Here is a 21,929-nt window from a genome sequence, read left to right on the forward strand (position 1 = left end):
TGAGATAAGATGGTCAGTTCTCATAGCCTGGTTGGCTATGAGAACTGACCATCTCCAAGTGTTTTGTAAGTGTTTACAGTTACAGTAACAGATAGAAATATGGTGAGATCAACAAGTATCCTTCAGGGACATAATGTTACGTTGAGTGAGCACGGGAACTAATTTAAAAACAATGTTTTGACCCAACTCAACTCAAATAAAAATATATTTGTATGTTTTTTACAAAACACTGAAATCCATGTCATTCCTTGAGCCTTCAATAGGTGGCTCTGGTTGGTGTCAACATTCTGCTTAAATAGAAGAAGAAAATCGTCTTCTCGCGAGATTTCACTTGAAAAAACGCGGGACAACGTGAGTCATAAATCCGTTGAATTGAAAGTGACAACACTCAGTCAACGGAGGGTAACACTTGTTTAACTAGATACAAGTCGTAATAAGTGACGCTGTCCTCAGCTTAGCGCCGCTTGTTTAATACTTGCCCGATATATAAAAACGCAGTTCAACACGGTGAACGCTACTGTTTACCGTGTTAAACGTTTGTTAGCTCCCATCAGCTAACCAGCTGACTGTCTAAATGGACCCCACGGAGGACTTGTCTGCTCGGGTCCTGCTGGGGCACATCCTCAGCACGGAGCCACCCAGGACTCCCATCACCCGCAGGTAACAGCACCTTCACCTTTATTAAAATCTTACTGGGAAAGAACAGGCCAAGTCAAAGTATCGGTGTTTCAAGGGTAACAAAGCTAGTTAAATGATCACTAATGTTATTTATTGTCTATCTGGCTTCACGTGAATCTGAAGGTGGTTGCTTTATACCGCCTAAGCTTGAATTAAACGGAAGTAATTTACGAGTAATTTGACAAATACATTCTTAATGCTTAACTTTAATATAAAGGAGCCCAGTGACTTTATATCCAGTATTGAACTAATTATGAGCTGTCTTGTCTGAAGTACCTCCACAACACAGACTACTAGCGCAACCAGAAGCAGCAAACGACTGAGCAAGAAAGCTGCTGGGGCCCAAACCCCACAGGCCATCCTGAGACGAAGCCTGGGACATAAACTACGCGAGGTGAGAAAGTAGAGCTGAGGTAATGATGATGGACGTGCTGTTGATTCTATTAAAGTTGACATATCGACCTTCACTCCAGAGTATAACCAGGAAATCCCTGCCCGCTACTAAAAAGAGGACCACCTCTGTCATGCTCCCAAAGACACACACGCCAGCCTCAATCTCAGCGATGTTTGATGATGGGGACACACCAAGGCACATACTCAGGAACATCCTGCGAACAGGTATATGCATAGGCCAGTCTTTATTCCCACATAATGTCGCAGCTGTTTGTTGTCCTTTCTAGTCAGATCTTTTGTAATGTGATTCAGAGCCTGTGAAGTCTCCTGTGGTTCATGAGGAAGTTGCATCAGAAGAGCCACAGCCATCTTCAGTAGACTCCAGCATTATTGGGAGGCGTCCAAGGTGTGTGCGTCACAGAAATTCCATATTGTATCTCCACATTTGAGATATCTATCAAACAGTATTTTGATTAGTTGTGAGGAATAATACCATTTAATACCATTGCTCGGCCATAACAACATCCACCCTGACGTGCAGTATTGACTATGCAACTGGCTAAATGATGCTATGTATGTATAACGGGTTTATTATTTGCTTGACTTTCAGTGTTGAGCTGTCAGGGTTGGATTTGCCTGATATAACTATTGGCAACGCAGCGAGTACCGCAAAGGGACTGAGCCGAAAGAGACCGCGTCAGAGTCTTAATGTAACAGCTTTTGAAAAGCGTCTTAAAGATGGAGAAGGTACGATTGAAGCCACTGATAGCCTTCAATGCTTTAATGGGGTTTTCTATGATCTGAAGCATGTTCGTTATTTTGAATCGATACATTTACATTTTTGGAGGAGTGTTGTCTGTGTACTCCTGCTACAGGAACTGTTGTGTCAAGCTGATTGATGCTTGTGCTTACAGAGGTTGAGGATGAAAATGAAGAACATGAAGAATCAATGGGTGATCATTCATCACTTTCTTTGTCAAGGTAAATAAATATATATATATTAAAAAAAAGTTTTATTGCTGGTTACAATGTTGATGATTTAATGGACAATATGTGCTGTGTCTAATTTGTTTTGCAGTTCCACTTCTTTGAGTCTAAAAACACCCTTTGTGGATGTTCAGACTGAGAAAAGGGGCCTGCAGAAAAAAGTGTTTGACCGTCGAAAAATCTCTGTGGAAGAATTTGGGGCTGCTGTAAATAAAAGGCAGATAGCAGGTGATTACAATGATTTACGATACTCTTTGACCTTTTTGTTCCATGTGTGATTAATTTTGATTACATTAATTAGTTAACATTTTTATTAAAAAGAGAATGACACACCTCTCTGGTGTGCTCTGACCCGTTAGAGGATATCTTTAAATGTACTTTCTAACTATATGAGCAAGCAGGTGAAAAGAAGCAGATGTAGCTTCCTTTGGAGCAAATTGTGTAATATGTATGAAAATAATTGCTGATCCTTTTTTCTTTCTTTTTGTGGTGCCCCCACTTGTCAACCAGGAGTGAGCAGCTTTGTGCAGGTGGAGCAAGGTCTCAGTGAGACCGCCTACTCTGAGGGCTTCACTTTGGGCTTAAGCAAACTCAGTGAACCTGATATCACGACTGATATCCTCCACTGTAACACAGCTCTCTACGCCCAGCCGGATGCCATGACCTCCGGCTTTTCCATGATTGCAACTCAGGACAAACCAACAGTGATGGCATCTCAGCTTCAGAGACAGATGGAGCAGCAGGATGAGGTGATGGAGGCAGAGCACAGCAAGCCGGGGAAAGATAAATCAATGTATGCATTCCCAACTGAAGAGGGGGCTGAACCTCAGAGTGAAGAATTTCTTTCTCCGGTGGAGGAAGATGCGAACACAGCTGAATCTCAAAAGGAGGAAGAGAAGAGTTCAGCTGGTGGTCAACTTGAAGTTCTTGCAGCCATGGCTGAGGAAGAGCAAGATATAGCTGAATCCCAGACTAATGTAAAGGATAATACAGCCGAGTCTGAGGAAGAGGACAACAGAGCGGAAGCTCAAACAGATTCTCACTCTGAAGAGGATGTTGCAACCAGGTTTCAGTCTGAGGAAGAGGAAGCTGCAGCAAACTCTCAAACCGAAGAAGAACAAGGTGGAGTTGATTCTCACACTGAAGAGGATGTTGCAACCAGGTCTCAGTCTGAGGAAGAGGAAGCTGCAGCAGACTCTCAATCTGTAGAAGAACAAGGTGTAGTTGATGCTCAGCATGAAGAGGATTTTGAAGCTAGGCCTCAGTCTGAGGTAGAGGAGGTTGCACCATACTTTCAAATGGAAGAAGATGATGAAGATGATGATGATGCAGTTGACTCCCAAATTGAAGAGGAAGGCTTGGTTGATCTGCAGTCCGTGGAGGATGTTGTAGAATATCAAAGTGATCAAGAGGATCCTGCTGCCAATTCTCAACCTGAAGACGAGCATGATGGGAGGCCAGGGGGGGAAGATGTTGAGGCATCAGAGCAGCTGGAACCTGACTTGGAACACATCAGTCGGAGGCCTCATCTCTCTGAGGGTGGACTCATTACGCCTGTCACAGTAGTGGGCGGAGATTTGGCAGATGCCACAGAGGCAGGTAAGGATGTCAAAACGTATAATGTAATCCCTCACAGTATTCAAGGGATGCAATTAATAACTTAAATACTGATTTTATATATATATATAACAAATCTAAAAAAAAAAGAAGAGATATTGTGGCAGTTATATAATATAACGCCTGGTTGATATATTGGACTGAATGATAAATACATATTTATATACTCCTTTATTTCCCAGCTCAAGGTATTCTAAAGTTATTGTTTAACAACCAAGTGTTGTTGTTTTCATGTAGAATTGTCTGATGGCAAGTCCAAAGGCCACAGCAGCCTGGAAGTGGGAGGCCATGAGAGTGGTCGGCTTCACATTGGGATCAATGACTTGGCCGAGTCCTCAACTCAACGACGGACGGATGCTTCTTACACAGAGGCCGAGTCTGATGCTGATGCTGATAACTCCTTCACTCCTCCGGAGGCGGGGCATGATGTTGAAGATGGTAGACACCCGGGTGTCGATTCACCTGAAGAAGCTGCTGAGCAGCTGGTGGAGGAGGAGGAGGATGATGATAATGAAGATGATGATGAAGATGAAGATGAAGACAGTGATGGTGAGTCTCTTTATGTGCAGGTGTGTTTTTATTTTATTTATAAAAATGACATTGAGAGTAAATTATGTTTTTGTTTTCTGAAATCTTCAGAGATCCCCAGCAAGACTCCTGCATTTGTCAGACAGAAAATCAACTTTTTTCAGCCCAATCCTCTGGCCTCACCTTCTGTTTTTAAGAATATTCAAACCAGGTAAGTTGCACTTCAACATACACAATGCATATTAAAATGTACCCAGGCTCATAAAACATTGTCCAACTGGAATGTCAGACGTATAATTTAGAAAGTAGAAAAAGTTTCTCCGGAAGGCAATAGATTAAACATATTTTATAATCGTCTTTTATGTATAGGACAAGTCCTTCTATCTGTTTTCCCAGCAGTAGTACAGGTGAAGGTTTTCCTGCACCTAAACGAAAGCAGGTGAGAAAGACGAGAACGAGGCCGGCTAATAAGAAAACGGACCTTCCTAAGAGCTACCTGATGGGCGTGTTCAAGCACTTCGCCAAAACGAAGGTCTCTGGAGATGTTTACCCTGTCCTAAAAGAAATGTAAGTAACTGACGGTAGAGACTTTGAGTTTATAGACTGTTGGAACTATTAGGCAACAAGTGGGTTGCATTGGCTAATTCTCATTTTGAGGACATCATGGATTTCTACCATGATGTCCTTTTGCTTCATTGTAACTCATTGTCTTCAACAGAATGGATAAATACTTTGACCGGCTGGCAGAGGACTTGGAGACATATGCTGTTCATGCAAAGAGAAAAACTATAGAGGTGGAAGATGTGGAGCTTCTGTTAAAAAGGTAGGTGTGTTCTGTGCTCAAGTGAGTGTGCATACGGTTTCAGCATTAATTACGTTTACATTTATAAACTGTAAAAAGATGAAAATACAGACTGACAAATTTGTTTTATATTAAAAACAGGAATAGTTTGCCATGTGCTTGGATCATTGAAATAACACGAATGCTCGATAACTATATGACTTCTGCATGCAATATTAAAATAAAATGTTAATCATTGCTATTTCTACGACAGCTTATCGTAAGATACACAAAAGAAAATTTGTATACAGTATGTATCTTTCAGGACCTTTGCCTTGCTCAGATGCCTTTCGTTTTATTATTAATTATTTATGTACACCTGGGGGTTAGTTCAAGAAGCTATAGACACAACATTGACATATATAATAAAATGCCTGGTCAAAACCTTTAAAACATCAAATGCAGCATTCACATAATGGTGCTTGTTAAATTAAACACAATTAAACATTGCCAAACTATGATTATACTGACCTCTAGATGGCAATCTTAAACTCCATGTCTAGTCTGAAATAAAGGGCCGGTGACTGTGTGACATGAGCAGTAAGCATAAATAACCTTAATTCTGAAATATATCTGACCCTTTCCATTAGTTGTCTTACATTTAACCTAACTGGTGTGTGTTCTCCCTCTGCAGGCAGGGTTATGTGAACGACAAGGTCCCAGTGGAGGTGCTGATTGAAAAGTATCTTCGTATGGACCAGCGGAAGCTCCTCATCCCTATTGCAACCAGTGGAAATGTTATTTTCCCTAAAAAGCGGCGCTAAATGTTTTTATAGAGCTATGTTGTTGTTTTTTAGGTTTTATCTCTTGACTGCTACATATTTTACTTTCACTGCATTTTATTTGCACAAGTGATGTCTCCATTTCATATTGTTAATTAGAACATTAAAAACACTTCTGTGTGGGGTCATGTGTGATTTATAATACATCTGTATGTAATGCCACTAATGGCTCATTTATTCTTTTGTGTGCAGGCTTAAATAAATAAGAGATGTTGAAATAAAGTTTCTGTTTCCTATTTTATTAATAAATTACCAACTAGTATTCCCCTGCGGAGCAGCTTTATTGACCTATGTGAAGAAATAAGTTTAAGGGAAAGATTAAATCTCTTAACTGTATGAAAACAAATCAGAATGTATTGGCCAAGTACGTTGCACATATGAGGAATTTTGACTCGGTGAAAGGAGCTTAACAATAGCCATACATAATATAATAAAAACAAACAGTGCAATAATAGATATGGTAAACCATGATGACCTTATTTTATTGTGCTTTATTGAATCAATTTGATATTTTTCTTTTGATCTTTAAAGAACAGAAACTGCATCAAATTGTTAAATGGTCTAGCAGGCTGATTGGTGAATAAATGGTAAATTCCCAATGTTCCATCAGAAATTAAACCGTTCGTCTCTGGAGTATTAACAAGGATTACTGTTTTAAATATTGAGGTAGCTTTTTATCTTTAGCCACAGCTGGTCAACACAGTTAAAATGACAATCAGCCAACACTTTTTAATTCAACATACTGATAATTCTCTGAATAAGATGATAACTAAACTTTGCTGTTGTTGGGTTTTTGTGATCTGCTGTGGAGCACCGAGTGAAATGTGTAATGTAATCTTTGTGTGGTTCAACAAGAACAACGGACTGATGAGTCCATCCATCCATTATCAGCCCTATTACATTTTTTCAGGACAATATTGGTTTCAATACATTCTCAAACTCTTCTTAGTTTTTTTAAATTATTTCTTTATTAATTAGTTCATCATTGAAAAGACAAACACTACCCTTTGATGAAAAAGACAAGGCAAGTGTATTTGTAGAGCACATTTCAACAACAAGGCCATTCAAAGTGCTTCACATAAAACCATTAAAAGCATCAAAACATAATGCAAAAGAAAACAAGATTTACAAACAATTAAGAACATTTAATAAGATATTAAAAACAGTCAAAAAGCAAAAAAATTTGAGTAAATATTTGAAAGGAATTGATTAATATCCTTGAATCAGGTTAAATTAAAGAAAACAGCAAACAGAAAGGGTCTTCAATCTGGATTTAAAGGAGCTGAGGGTCTCTGAGGGTCTCTGAGGGTCTCAGCAGACCTGCAGCTTTCAGGGACCTTGTTCCAGATATGTGGAGCAGAAGATCTGAACGCTTCTTCTCCATGTTTAGCTCTGACTCTTGGACCAGGAAGTAGACCAGTCCCAGACGACCTGAGGGGTCAGGATGGTTCATAAGGGAGCAGCAGATCACAAATGTATTTAGGCCCTAAACCATTCAGTGCTTTATAAACTAGCAGCAGGATTTAAAGTCAATTCTTTGTTGGACAAAATAGGATCAAAAGCACACACAAACAGCTGTAATGACCGACAGGCTTTTGGTCACGCAACTTTATTTTTACTGCCAGATGATTAGAAAGAAAATTCTAACAAAACTGACTTTGAGGTGAACAAAAAAGAAGTTGTGACCAATGACACTGAATAATAAAACTCTTGTGATGTGAGTAGAAGGGCATGTTCTGTGATATTGTTTGATGGATGGATGTCTGTACTTTTCACGACTGAAACTTAATACTGTTAAAGGTCAGTCTTTTTTAGGAAACCTTGAAAAACATTCCAGAAATATCAGTTCAGTTATCCCCAATAATGTTTTTGTTTCTTTAAATGCTTTATTCTACTTATTCAAACAATTATTTATTGTTTCATCATTTCTTATGTAGTATTAAAGGTGATTACTGATGCAGTAGGAAGTCAGCTAATACTAACTGAGGTGTCTGTACAGTTATACAACAGAATAAGACATTAACATATGACATTGAGGTCACAATTATACAATAACAATATTTGTAATAATATATAATAAATATATCTATACCTAGGTTATTGAGTGTTAAAACAATAAATCAAACTAACCCAGCAGGGGGCCTTCACTATGGACTCTATTTCTCTGTGTATGTGCTGAACACTATTTCTTTAATAGAGTTTTCTCTGCTTAAAGAAAATAGAAAAAGAACAGAGGATAAAGAGTAAAGAAGAAGATGGGGAAAGATTTGGGAAAATAAAAAAAAAAAACCTAATACTACACAACGAACAAATAATTGAATGTGTTATGCTCTACATTTAATGTAGACCATGTAACATCTTACTCTCAGAGCTGGAGATTTTCAATAAAGGAAACGATAAAAGATAAAAGATGTGCATGTTTGTGTCTGTGTGTTCTGTGTTGCATCTACGAAACAACACATTTCCTCATTGGGGACCAATCTCAGACACACCAAGTTAGCCAGCTTTAATTGAGGAACTATTGTTGTATTATTGTATTAGTTTGTGTTATTACCTTATCACCCACAATTCCTTTTTGGTTCTTATCATTTAAAATGCTTTGTGTGACTTTTAAACTCTCCTGCAAGTAGTTGCAGGGTGATACTCATCTTTGCCAATAGGGGGCAGTAGCGGCTTTGTACGACCGGTGCTGTAATTCTTGTCTATGAGAAGTAGACAGCTAGCCTGTTAGCAATCACAACAACAGAAGATTACGGACAGCTAGCGTCACAATCTAACCTGACAAAGGTAAGTCCGTCGATGATTACGACAGACAGCAGTACTATATGGACTCAAGACTTAAACACACACAATTCAGGCTGTTATGTCCTATTTATTGTTGCAATGTTTGCAGCGAGCCCCCCGACCTTTTGGTTTGCTTTAGGTTAGCTGCTCGCTAACTAGCTCATTCAGTTAGCTGGCGTGCTATCGCCAGATTGGGTTATTTGCAGTATTTGTATATTTTGTGAAAAGTATCACAACTTGTCCTTTGTGTATGGGGTTTATTTTTCTGTACGAACACACTGGTGTACATATGTACTGTTAAAAAAGAGCCACTTAAAAATAAGATACCATTGCCGACTATCAGTATTAGCAAGTTAACGTTAACTAACGTTAGCTGCTACTGTCATCGCTCCACGTTACATTAATTGGAAGTGTGAGTTTCAGTTCCCAATATCGTCTACTACAATTAATATGTTAGTGAGTTTACTTAATATACATATGTGTATATTAAATGTGGTTAACGTTCCGTTTAAATTAAATACAACGTAATTGTTATTATTAAAATTGGACTAAAATATATAATGTCTTTGATGTCAGGATCAAGATGATTTATATCCTCGGGCTTCATAATACTTTTTAACTTGAGCCATTTAATGTACTGTAGTTTGATGTTCAAGCCTCGTAAGTTACGTTATAATTGTGTGGCTAGAAAGTGAGGAGACACTTTAGGTGTGGTCAGTGATGTCTTGTAAATATTGGCTCATCTGTGCAGGTTCACTGGAAACAGACCAAACTTCTCAATAGGGATAACATGTATAATGTAATTCCTTCTCACTGAAGGTAGATTGTGTATGTCTCTCATGCTGGTGGTGAACACAGTAACATGAACATTGGTATCCTTATGAAGATTATGGTTGTTTTTTAAACAAGTCTGTTTTTGAGAAGGTTTGATTAAACTTAATACATATTAGTGGTAATGTTTTATTCTAATGATTTGGGATGCTTTTTAAAACAAATGTAACCTGTGAGGCAAAGCTTGGTTTTCTTCCAGTACCTGCACTCTGTACTTAACTTCTTGCTACATTATTGCCTAATATTGAAGTCAAAGTGCTGGCATGCAGCAGATTTCAAATGGCCCTCAATAAACTATATCTTGGCCCTGCAGCTATACTGAGTATACATAACTCAGTTTGGCTGAGCCGCCCTTCACTGTGATGACCCAAAGAAAAGAAAAAAATCAAAATGAAATGCTCAGTCCATGTTTATCAATCGTCATACCACTTTAAACAGTAAGGCTATCCCAAATTGTAGAACAAGTAACATTTATTATATTGGCTAAATCATTGTTAAAAAAGCCAACATGTTTCAAACACTGTAGGTCTTTGTTCGAGGCATTTATAAACGGGTATGGCATCATCTATAGTCTATAAGCAACCAATGGAAGGCAATCACTTGACCTGGATAATATCATGATAGGTGGAAGAAATGTATTATAATGAAAACAACAATAATATTCCATAAGACAAGACAACACAGAAAACGTTTTTCTATGCATCAGAAATGGATGATAGAAACTCATTGGTTTTAACTTTGGCTGTAAGAAAAACCGTTAACCCTTTACAGAGGAAAGAAAGAATTGATACAGAAAATGTGTTTAATTAAAACAATAAAAGTCTAATTGAGACTTAATAGGCCTCAAAAAGCGTCCCTCTCTTAGTCGTTACACCTAGTAGTGGTTGAGTTGTCTGCTGTAGGTCGGATTGGTTTCAACATATTAACATTTTGATATTGAGTCTCATTTGGAATTTAACCCAACTGTGATCAAGGTTTTTGTGATGTGGACATTGACGTGATCCAGTTGCACTTTTCTTAAATTACAAATCGTTCCATAAGCAAATACTTTCTCCAATAACAATGTCCTACACCACAACAGTGGCTGTCACCATTTATGTCAACGTAGTTGAGGCAGGTCGTCAGCCTTCTTTCACTCATGATACCACGCCCCTGTAGTCGAAACAACGCCCCCCATGCCAGATCCCGGCCAAAAGTCTGAACCTGAAAAAAAACGATCTGAAAGTGAAAAAAAGATCTGAACCCGAAAAAAAAAGATTGAAAGTTGAAAATATATAATATGCTACTGAAAAATGAAAAAATATATTTTATTCGAAAAAAAAACATAACTGAAACCAACACAACTTTTCATACACTTATTTTTATTTCGAATACATTGTTGAATTTTTCAATGTTCAAGACCAAAACTTGAATTTTCAGGTTCAAATCTTTTTTTCAAACAAACAAAACTATTGGCATGGATTTAGCTCCATAAAAGTTCCTCTGGTCCTTTTTACAGCTACAATGACTGGATTACTTGCAGTGTTTAGCAGCCTACAGGAGTATCTGCCCTGAGAGGTCAACACGTCAGTTGTGAACCAGTTGACTTTAGACATTAGATATGCATTGAGATCCCACCTCCTTTTAACCTCCCGCACGTGGTGAAGTGTGGAGGGTTTTAGTGAGGAAGTAAAGGGAGGAGGGGTGCTAATGCTCTTTTGGCCACTCAAATCCCCTTCAATGTAATTGTGGGTCTGCACAAAGTCAGGGATAAGGGCAAGGCAAGCTGATCGCTGTAGCAAAATCAATAGCTCATACCTCCTCTGAGATTGAGTTTTTAGGAAAGAAGGAGGACCGTGACCAAGGACAGAATATGACTCCCACAGAGGCCCAACACGCACTGTGCAATCGATCCCCAATCCCTGTACCAATTATAGTTTTAAGGTTTGTCTTTGACTTTCTGCAGTCCTCAAAGACCAAAGCTTTGGAAATAGACATTGTGTTCACTGACACTTCGACAAGGGTTGCAATTTTTTCATCCACCTTGGAAATTGCCGCCTGAAATGCCTCCATACCTCGAGTCTTTAATTTAGAGCAGAGATTGATTTCTCTGTTTTTTTTTGTTTTTTTTGTTTAAAAAAAGAAGAAAAAAAACACACTGCGGTCATAACTGCCACTTTATGTATTATATATCTACAGATAATTGATACATTGGACTTAAATGAGTATAACTTTACTTCTCACTAAGACAGCCATGATTGAATAGTTGTTCACTTTGCTCTCCATCTCCAAAATCTTTAAAAGAAAGTTCGATAATTTTGCTGTAGCATTTATTTATATATATATATATATATATATATATATATATATATATATATATATAGTATTTTTTTTTTCTTTGCTCCTCGTGATTTATATATAAAAATAAATAAATATTGAAAAAAAAGCTAATCAATGGTGTATAGATTGTATGGTGAAAGTTCAGAAGACAACCATAAGAATTGATCCCTCTGCCTTTGACCGTTGCTGATGGTTTTTTGTGTTTGGTTTTTGGAAACTGAGGTGACTTTGATCGATCTTCAGAGTTTGGTTGGTGTAGGTTGTTACCGTCATACACGTATATTATCCATATACGAACGTGGTTATTTTAAAGATTTTGCCCTTTTCAGGTCTAATGAACTGTACATTCATAGAATTCAGTGCCCCATATCACCTTTCTACAAGCTACTGTAGCTGTGTCACATTTTTTCATCAAACAGAAATTGCATCGACCCTTGCCCACTTTTTTAGCATTGTACACAATTATGCAGTGGATAGACTTCGGTTCTTTTTTGATGAACGATTATTTGGCATTTCCTTCCTCACAATAACAGATCTATCGATCACATCTCAGTCAATGGGTAGTTGAAGATGAAAATGTGTGTTGGGACCGTTTCCATGCAGCGTGCGTCTTCATCAGAGTCCACCTGTCCAATAATCTCTATTTGATTTCTCTCTCATACCTCCGCTGGATTTTCTTCAAACCACTTTTTGTGGCAATTTATCTTTTTGAATGGTCCCACAGACGGGGGCCCATTTTTCATTTGCCACCTGTTTCCATTTGGCTTCTCTATCACTTTACTTTTCATTTTCTTTCCCTGTACCTCCTTCCTTTGTGTTCGTCTGTCTGTCTGTCTGTTCAAGAATCAAGAAGATTGTTTGGTTCTCCATTCATTGGATCTTAGAAAGGAACCAACCTTCTGACGTGGGACTAGTTATTGTGATGTAATTGGAGAAGTGGAATCGCAACAAATGAATTTAGTCTACTGTCACATTTGACAAAATATTTGGACTTGAATCAAGATGTCCTTACTCAAAGTGGTAATGTTATGATGTACTTCATTAGTTGCACTGATATTTTTACCAGTAATAACCCATTTTGCCTGGAGAACAAGCTTTGACTGTGACTTCGTAGTAATTGCTTAGTTCCAGCAGAGTGACCAGTAAATTGATATTAAACACTATTTAGGAATCATCATCCTAGTTGTGTACAACATTATAACGGTTCATTGTTCATCCATATAATGTTACCCATTGCATTGTGGGATTGATAGCAGAAGTAGTGCACATGCTTGTCTTTTTCAAACTCAAAATTGGATTTAAAGTATGTTTGCTGTATTAAAAATGTTTTGATTTAACGGGCGTGAAGAAAACACAACTTCACATCACTAAGCCACTAAAATTAGTCTGTTAAGTGCGTCATACATTCAGTTTTCAATCTGTTCAGATGTTACAATTAACAGTCTCTAAGCAGCATCACTGTCAATGTTTCGCCTTCATTCAGTGTCATCACGAGGAGCAAAAAGCTCAGCGCCCAGCCATCACTTTGATACGCTGCATTTGAACCCAAATTGAATTTATGGATGAAGACATTAAAGGCTCTGGGTGTGACAGGAAGGGAGAGACGGAAGATGGATTAGAGGAATAGAGACAAAAATGGTCAAATAGAAAAAAGACTGGCCACAGATTAACGGTATGAGGGCCTGGAAAGAAATTGACTAGTATTATGTAGGAGTGAAAAACATTGTGCAGCCAGATGAAAAAGGCTTATGAATCTGTCAAGATGATGTCCAGTGCTAGGTGTATTGTGCTTGGTATTGTGTCCTTATCCCCCACAAAAAGTGTAGAAAATAGGGCAGCACAGTGTCTGTACACCTTTACACATTTGGCCATAAATAAGCATTGTTGCTGACTTTTTGTGTCCGTCCTCTAGTCTGACCAGTGTTTTCTCTACTGCCACTGAAACCCTATTGGCTGGTCTCAGGTGAATAATTGGGAATTATCTTCCTGTATGAGGTAGTAGAAAGGATGTCTGTTCATGCTGCTAATATGGGTTCAATAATATATTTATTTACAGCGAACTAAATGTACCATCTTCATGGTGGGATGTCTTTTATACTCCATAATTTTTCAAGTGCAATCATTTATATTTCCTCCCTTTCCCTAAATTGCTTATTCTGTTTATGGGCCAGGTCGGCTTGAGCCTCTCAGCACACAAAAGAATAATGAATGCTTCTAGGTAAAATGTGTGTGGGAAAATAAAAAAATGTAATCCAAAATCCCATGAAAAGACTAAAACCTACAATTCATCTCAATACTTTTTACAATACAATTTCCCCTAATTTGTTTTTGGCACAGGTGCATTGGTTATAACTGAAACTGAAAATAAAAACAGGCCACAAATGCAGACTTTCAGTAAAAAAAGAATAAGCTCAATAAATTCCTAAAACATCTGTCCACTGCAGTTGAAAAAAAAATGTTAACAGTGTTGGATTAATAACCTATGATAATAAAGCAAATATTTATGCCAGTGGGACGGTGTTAGTGGGAATGACTCCCCCTTATCAGTTATATCAGTGCTTGCTGTACAGGCAACACTTGTGTTGGTCTTTTGGTGACAATAGCTGAAATATAGATATACTCATGATATATCTTAAGTTTTATCCTTTTTCAATGTGGAGATTCACATTTCTAACTTCCGGTAGATTTAAATGTCAGAATGCTTTTCTATTGCCACTTATAAAGTTTTAAAGGTCTTGATAGCTGCATTATGGAATCTCCTCTAATTTCTATTCAAAGGAGCTCTGTACCTAAGCGAAGGATACAAAGGTCAAAATTTAATTTGGTACATGGAATATTTTGTGGCATTAAATGGCCGCAGAGAGCCAGGCATCAGACCTGAATAACCAATATACAGTAAACACGCATGATGTGGAAGTTTGTCAAAGTTTCCATCGCACATCTGCACAACCTTCCTGTGGCCGTGTGACTTGAAGGTAATTTGAGAACCTTGGATTTGGGCAGTGGCTCCAACCTCCACTACAGTCCTGGGAGGCAGCTTGTTTATTTACAGTTCATTTTTTAGACTTAATTGCAATTGCAGCAGCTATTGATCTTAGAACAGGCGTGGGCCATCGATCTCCTGCTGTCCTCTAATGGGTCTGGGACAATTCATCTTGCCACAACACACCTCAATAGCAGGCGGCGTGGCTACATGAATTAAATGATATTGAATCTTAACTGGATTAATGAAAGATACAGAGCCTGTGTGTTGCATCTCAATGAGCTTTTTTTGGGGGGGGGGGGGGGGGGGGGGGGTGTCTGATTGCCTCCCTCTTTGTTCGAAAAATGTGTTTCAGGCTGAACAGGATTTTCAAGGAGATGGGGTTTGATCAACTAATCACACTCGTACGGTCTGTTTCTAGGGGGCAAACTGCTTCCATCTGGCGTGTACTGATGCAGATGGACGTCAGGACTGAACATTGACAAGTGGAAGTGACGGATTCCTTCTCCTCACCCTCTTGCCCCCGACACCTTCTGTCACGCTGGCAATGTCAAGAGTCCCGAGTCCCCCTCCCCCTGCGGAAATGTCCAGCGGGCCCGTGGCCGAGAGCTGGTGTTACACACAGGTAAAATGATCACTTACTCTTTCATCTCAAATAAATCAAGCATCCTTAGCGTCTCTGAATATCTTTCTCTTTGCCAGATCAAAGTGGTGAAGTTCTCTTACATGTGGACCATCAACAACTTCAGCTTCTGTCGTGAGGAGATGGGCGAGGTCATCAAGAGCTCCACCTTCTCTTCTGGGGCCAACGACAAGCTGAAATGGTGGGTGGGCAAGAGAGCTGCTCTGCTTCATTGTGAATTCTAACATCCAGTTTTCAGTGCATAGGAAGTGGACTGTTGAGAAACATCTAGAAAATCCCACCCCATCTGATTACTGTTACCAATTCCACCATTAATGTTTGTACAAGGGGTGTAATAGTGCACAAAATGTATGGTTCGATACGCACCTCGGTTTTTGGGTCACGGTTCGGTAAGTTTTTAACAAGGAAAATGACAATAACTTTGGATTAATTTAATTTGAACATGATTTAAAATGTTCCAGTTGCTAATTGGCCATAATACCTACTTTAACAGTTAAGACACCTACTGGCATATAGTCGATAATAAATAAATAATAGAAACATCTGTAAATTAGAAGTATTTCTGATTTTGCAATTCTCCATTATAAGCATGCTACAGTGCCGCTGACAGCAACTGGTGCGCTACCACAACATGTCCAGGTAAAACTCTCGCTCCAGAATTTCCTTTCTGTTGTGTGCAGGTCGTAGACAAAAAAACGGCTCTTTGGATCTCAGGGCATACCGAAAGGGTGACGCATACCAAACCGAATGTCCTTTACCGAACGGTTCAATACACGTATTGTTACACCCCTAGTTAATACATTATTACTTCCATCCCTTTTACTAGAGATCTTAACTGTTGCACCCTCAACCACCATCAGGTGTTTGCGAGTGAATCCCAAGGGCCTGGATGAGGAGAGCAAAGACTACCTGTCTCTCTACCTGCTGCTGGTCAGCTGTCCGAAGGCCGAGGTACGCGCCAAATTCAAATTCTCCATCCTCAACGCCAAGGGAGAGGAGACCAAAGCCATGGGTGAGTCAACTGGGTAGCACAAGCTTTTAACTGAAACAGAGGCCATCGTATTGGAGATTTAACATCCCTCATTCGAGTTTGCAATTTTCTGCTTGTACTTATTTTTAATCGCACCTTTACTTGGACTTTCTGCAGAAAGCCAGAGAGCATATCGCTTTGTCCAAGGGAAAGACTGGGGCTTTAAAAAGTTCATCCGGAGAGACTTCCTCCTAGATGAGGCCAACGGTCTTTTACCTGACGACAAGCTCACGCTCTTCTGTGAGGTACACTGCCTTGTCCATGTGTTCAACTCCTCTTGCTTTATACCATCTTTCATTACAATTCCATTTTTGAGTAATGCTTTTCGTTTAATTTCTCTCCCTCAGGTGAGTGTGGTGCAGGACTCGGTCAACATATCTGGGCAGAACACCATGAACATGGTGAAGGTACCTGACTGCCGGCTTGCAGATGAGCTGGGCGGCCTGTGGGAGAACTCCCGCTTCACAGACTGTTCCCTGTGCGTGGCTGGACAGGAGTTTCAGGCCCACAAAGCCATCCTGGCAGGTACAGACACACCCTGTATCTTTTTTATTTGTTCATCCAGTTAAATAAAACATAATGTGACTGTGTGGTGTGTGTTTGCCCTCTGACTGTGGTTTCAGGCCATAATTACTCACACATTACCATTTCTGCTTTCCATATTACTGCTTTCAGCACGTTCCCCTGTATTCAGCGCCATGTTTGAGCACGAGATGGAAGAGAGTAAAAAGGTGAGTCCTTGGTCCCCAAGCTTTTTTAATTCCTAGAATTAAATGAGTTTTGTGTTGAGGGGTTAAAGTGAGTGAAGGATCGTGTGCTGTCAAACGGCTGCAGCACCGAGCTGTTTGGTGAAACTGAATGATAGTGCACCTGAAATGAAATTGTCCTGCCGTACTTGGGGGTCAGGATTCATCCTTCACTGAGAAAGCTGTAGAAGCAGAGAATTGCTTTCTTTTCTTTTTCTTTTTTTCTTCATCTTAGCACATGTAAGACATGAAATTGCAGGAGAAGCTGTTTTCAAACCAATTTTTTCAAACCAAGGATATTTTAGATTTTATGTAGCGATTTTGTCTGAAAGGCAACAAATATAATGCTGGGGGAAAAACTATATTTAAATTGTGTGTTAAAGGTAAGTTTAAACTAAATGTTTGCTATAAATCAATTATTTGTTCAAATTCCATGGAAAACATAACTACTTAATGTGTTAAACTCTAGCAAACATAATAATAAAAAATAAAAAATAATAATTCAGTCACAAGGAATCGTTTTTTTTCATAATCCAAGTTGCTGCTTGTTTAAAGTCCAAATAATTGAACTTCAACTACTGTGTTGAGATTTACAGCCCCATAAATAATGAAATGCTCTTTCTTAATTTCCCTAATATTATTTTTGTAGTTTTTTTATTTTTTTTACATAATGCAAAAACGGCAGGTATCATAAGTACTGTAGTTGAAGCTCTTGTCATGGTGAAATGCTAGAATCTAACTTCCTTACTCACCGTCTCGTTCTGTCAGAACCGAGTGGAGATCAACGATGTGGAGCCGGAGGTTTTCAAAGAGATGATGTGCTTCATTTACACAGACAAGGCTCCCAACCTGGACAAGATGGCTGACGACTTGCTGGCAGCAGCTGACAAAGTAATATAAACCGTACTGCATCGCTATATTTTGACATATTGAGATGGCGTTACTTTAAAGATAAAATCTGTGGATGTAGGCTATTTTACTTTATTTTCTTTTTCGGGGGTATCAATGTCCTTGATACTCCAGACAGCTCCATATGTTACTAAAGATGTTAATCTTGCCGCCTTGGCTCGATTTAATGTGATGAGAGTTGCACATTACTTTGTTGGCAGCATACGCTGTGTCCCACAACTAAAGGTGATGAAATGGATTAAGGGGCACAGTACCCACTAAACCAATTAGCCCAGGAAGCAATCAAGATTTTTAAGAAACAGTTTGATGATTTCACACTGAGTTCCACTAAAACACCAAATGAGGCACTGACTTCTGAAACGCAGCTTCTGGACTGGATGGTCTTCGTTAGAGTTGTGACATAACAGGTTTTGAACGCTGAAACGATGATCGCTAAAACCACCTAACTCGTCACAGCAAATGGCACATGAATACTGTTGAAGACGGACGTGTGTACTGATCTGCTGTCCTCTCTCGTTCAGTATGCTCTGGAGAGGCTGAAGGTCATGTGTGAGGACGCGCTGTGTACAAGTCTGTCTGTGGAAAACGCTGCTGAGATCCTCATCCTGGCTGACCTGCACAGCGCCGATCAGCTCAAAACGCAGGCCGTCGACTTCATCAACTAGTGAGTTCACGCGTCATCACTTGTATTCTGGTCTCCAGCATCCTTTTTACAGACTCGCAGTCCTCTGAACATTTTGTCTCATGTTGTGTCCATCTATTGCATCTCTTCTTTATCCAGGACTCGGCCTTGCCCCCCATGCCTTATCCCTTGTTGTCACAGTTAATGATTTAATTTCACATGTCCCCTCATGGAGGGGTCCGTCTGATATTATTAAACACTGTCGAGGCTTTCAGAGGGATCAGGGCAACCTGACTCCTCGCGAGGTGTGCTGTCACCTTATCTGTTGACTCGGATGAGTGTGTATGACATTAACTCTGAACATGTGGGTGTGTGTGCATATTCCTTCAGATTATTTCCCTCCCTCTACACATGATTCACCATTTATATTTAGAGAACTGAAATAATTAGTTGATTTTAATAGATAAGCTGATATGGGGTTGATGGATTAGTTGTTAAAGTAATTTTTCAAGCAAAAAAGGTCATTTGGGAGGATTTCCTGCTTTTCATTGTCTTATGTTTGCGATTCACAACCTGGTTTTGAGTCCCCTCCAGTGTGTCTCATAATACATCAGCGGGCTTCACGAGGTGCTTAATGAGAGGTTAAAATATGTTTTATCTGACACTTTCTGCTGTGACCATATTGGCCCAAATATAAGCCTATATAAGCTTCTGCAGATTGAACTGGGCTAATGTAACACTTTCAGGGCTTACTAATTCTTAATACACTATAAACTTGAAGACATTTGCTACCCCAGCAGGCTTAAAGCTACAAACTACCCACAATGCAACCTCTCTCCATTCAAAACTAAAAATCAGATTTTTTTTGTCCTTGAATTTACTTTTTAAATCAAGAAATTCAGGAAAAACACATCCAATCAATAATATATTATTTATACCAATTGTTTTCCCCAAAACTAATGTTTTTTTGTTTTCACCCTCCAGCCATGCTGCAGAAGTCATGGAGACGGCCGGTTGGAAGTCCATGGTGGCGTCTCATCCACACCTGGTGGCCGAAGCTTACCGCTCCCTGGCTTCAGCCCAGTGCCCTTTCCTTGGACCCCCACGCAAGCGCCTCAAACAATCCTAACAGCAAGACGTCTGTCCTGATACATACACACACACATGCATCTACATACAAAGACACACTGATCCCTCCCCTCACACAGGGACAGCCTTCCCCCTTGCTGTTACCTACTACAGCCTCCCCCAAATCTGTCCCATCCAAACCTGCTGTATTTAATCTCTTCTAAAGATCGAGGGAAGAGGAGGTGGAGGTGGATAGAGGGGCAGGTGGGCTTGTGAAGTGGATGTTTGTTGTTTACACACAAAAAAAACACAACACCACTCCCCCCTTCCTCCTCAGAGGTGTCTGACATTGTGCTCTTTTCCTACTTTGGAATCCATTCAGGGGGACGGACTGGACCCAGCAATCCAAAAAGAGCCAACTGTCTGGAAATGTGGAGGTTTCAAGGACAAGTGCCGATAAATTAAGTCTTTAACTGTCTATTTTATCATACGGCTTCTTTTTGCTCTGTTCTTAGTGTTTGTAGGACGAGTCCCCAAACAAATGGACTAATGTGAGGACTGAAGAAGAAGTGGGCCTGTCTCCCCCCCCCCCCTCGAGAAAGACAACCAAGGGCTAGTCAAAAAAGCAGATATGGGACCAACTCATCATCAATCTTCCCAAAGAAAGTTGGGAAAACATTGCACTAAAGTCACAGGTCACCCTTCCTCAACTCTTACCAGCAGTAAAGTAGAAATACTGTAGGTAAGCACACATTGAAGCGAGCTTCATGGACTAAAGACCCAGCTGGACCACCAAGAACAAGTACCCTTTAAGAAGATTTATGTGACAGAAACCACTCATGTACTCCCATAGAGAACTCTGCTTCATCTGCAGCCGTTTCATTTTTTTTAAATAGTTGGGGAAAAACATGGCAGGATACAGAAACGCACAACTGGATGTCCTTCCTGGGAAAATTGTATTTTGTCTGTGGATCTGTTTTTGTAGCCCTTGAGAAAAAATGTGTGTCAATAGACGAACCAATCAGGAGACAAGAAATGGAGGGGAAAATAATGTCAAATGGTTTCAAAATAACATTAGGAATCAATCGGGCATGTTAATGTTGTTTTTTGACTGATTTCTTATTTATTTTTTTTCCTCAACTGTCATTTCTATTTTTTTCATAGAAATGTGTACAGACACAAGTGTTTCTGAAGCTGTGGAAACAAAAAGCATTTTCAACCTTGAAATTGGGAGGAAAAAGCTGCGATATGTTTTCTTTGCAAGCATGAAGACTGAAGGAAATTAAATTGATATGAACACGTTTTAATGTTCAGAATAGACAGAATGTGAAAAAAATGCATACTAAGGCAAACCACATGAAATCATTTGAAGTTATCATTTTAGCCTGGTGGAAAATGGTAATTCATAGAAGGAACCGCTGTTTCTTTCCTGTAGATATTATTATGAGAAGTGACACTTAGTTGTTGCCATTTTTTTGTTCCCAAAAGATTAAACCACAACTATTTTGTATTGAATGCAATGCAAACTCTGTCTGGTATTTTTGTATGACTCGTGTTTTTTTAATTTATTATTTTCCGCTGTCCCATAAAACAAAGCGTTTCATTGGGAATTCATTATGGGACTTCACCTAAAGTCAAGACATTTCAGAGAGAACCCAAACAAGTGTGATTTATGATATTTAGTGTAATGACTCAAACGAAGTTTAAATTTCAGTGTCATAAAGCTAATTATGAAGCAATCTGGGCATCTCAGTTTGCGATATATACGTTTGTAGTCATCGCTTCAATCCTAAATGCTTGTAGTAATAGTTCACTTTTTAGAGATGTTAAAACTTTATATTTACTGTTAGGTACTTTTAACTGGTTATGAAACTGTTTCAATGTAATACTGATCCCTTTTTTTGATATGACCTACATAAGTAAACGGGACCATCAGCGAGCAGATTGACTATTTTTATAGTTATGTTCAATGCTTATCATGGATGCTTCTGGCAGGTTCACCAGAAACTCCTCCAGCTCTGACTCCTGTAGCAACCTGTAGACACACAGCTCCGCCTTGGAGAGCTCCACGCTTACTAACTTATTATATTTAGGTACTGCACTCAAGTAGCCCACAAATCTGAGGTACTTAAGTATTTAAATTAGGATTTTATCTCCTACACTATATA

General features: G+C 39.3%; 2 protein-coding genes across 8 annotated transcripts; both read left to right on the forward strand.

Annotated features, from left to right (window-relative positions):
- The first annotated feature begins 346 nt into the window (after positions 1-346).
- Positions 347-6,048, forward strand: cenpt (centromere protein T). 2 transcript variants are annotated; one of them, XM_034559188.1, is made up of 13 exons: positions 347-660; positions 952-1,072; positions 1,152-1,296; positions 1,384-1,477; positions 1,682-1,818; positions 1,986-2,052; positions 2,150-2,286; positions 2,569-3,657; positions 3,913-4,224; positions 4,315-4,414; positions 4,600-4,770; positions 4,922-5,026; positions 5,679-6,048. In XM_034559188.1, exons 1-13 carry the CDS (start codon positions 575-577, stop codon positions 5,806-5,808), a joined length of 2,694 nt encoding a protein of 897 aa, XP_034415079.1. In that variant the 5' UTR covers positions 347-574; the 3' UTR covers positions 5,809-6,048. The 2 variants fall into 2 exon arrangements, with proteins under 2 accessions (XP_034415079.1, XP_034415081.1); XM_034559190.1 differs by having other exon boundaries at positions 4,603-4,770.
- Positions 6,049-8,501: 2,453 nt separating this feature from the next.
- On the forward strand, positions 8,502-21,281 carry LOC117748827 (speckle-type POZ protein). 6 transcript variants are annotated; one of them, XR_004611665.1, is made up of 11 exons: positions 8,502-8,613; positions 15,165-15,368; positions 15,446-15,567; positions 16,247-16,398; positions 16,534-16,661; positions 16,764-16,941; positions 17,092-17,147; positions 17,931-18,053; positions 18,593-18,735; positions 19,678-20,025; positions 20,144-21,281. XR_004611665.1 is itself a non-coding variant. In XM_034558921.1 (10 exons), exons 2-10 carry the CDS (start codon positions 15,291-15,293, stop codon positions 19,820-19,822), a joined length of 1,125 nt encoding a protein of 374 aa, XP_034414812.1. In that variant the 5' UTR covers positions 8,502-8,613; positions 15,165-15,290; the 3' UTR covers positions 19,823-21,281. The 6 variants fall into 6 exon arrangements, 5 of the variants coding, with proteins under 5 accessions (XP_034414812.1, XP_034414816.1, XP_034414813.1 ...); XM_034558921.1 differs by having other exon boundaries at positions 19,678-21,281; XM_034558925.1 differs by lacking the exons at positions 8,502-8,613; positions 15,165-15,368 and adding an exon at positions 15,975-16,025 and having other exon boundaries at positions 15,455-15,567; positions 19,678-21,276.
- The last annotated feature ends 648 nt before the right edge of the window (positions 21,282-21,929 follow it).

Source organism: Cyclopterus lumpus, chromosome 19 (assembly GCF_009769545.1).
Source record: "Cyclopterus lumpus isolate fCycLum1 chromosome 19, fCycLum1.pri, whole genome shotgun sequence".
Taxonomy (NCBI): Eukaryota; Metazoa; Chordata; class Actinopteri; order Perciformes; family Cyclopteridae; genus Cyclopterus; species Cyclopterus lumpus.

Coding starts and splice junctions, on each gene's coding strand:
- cenpt (XM_034559188.1), top strand. CDS start 575: ATGGACCCCACGGAGGACTTGTCTGCTCGGGTCCTGCTGGGGCACATC. Junction 2,053..2,149: donor TCATCACTTTCTTTGTCAAG/GTAAATAAATAT, acceptor TTTGTTTTGCAG/TTCCACTTCTTTGAGTCTAA. Junction 4,415..4,599: donor TTTAAGAATATTCAAACCAG/GTAAGTTGCACT, acceptor CTGTTTTCCCAG/CAGTAGTACAGGTGAAGGTT.
- LOC117748827 (XM_034558921.1), top strand. CDS start 15,291: ATGTCAAGAGTCCCGAGTCCCCCTCCCCCTGCGGAAATGTCCAGCGGG. Junction 16,662..16,763: donor AGCTCACGCTCTTCTGTGAG/GTACACTGCCTT, acceptor TCTCTCCCTCAG/GTGAGTGTGGTGCAGGACTC. Junction 18,736..19,677: donor GCCGTCGACTTCATCAACTA/GTGAGTTCACGC, acceptor TTCACCCTCCAG/CCATGCTGCAGAAGTCATGG.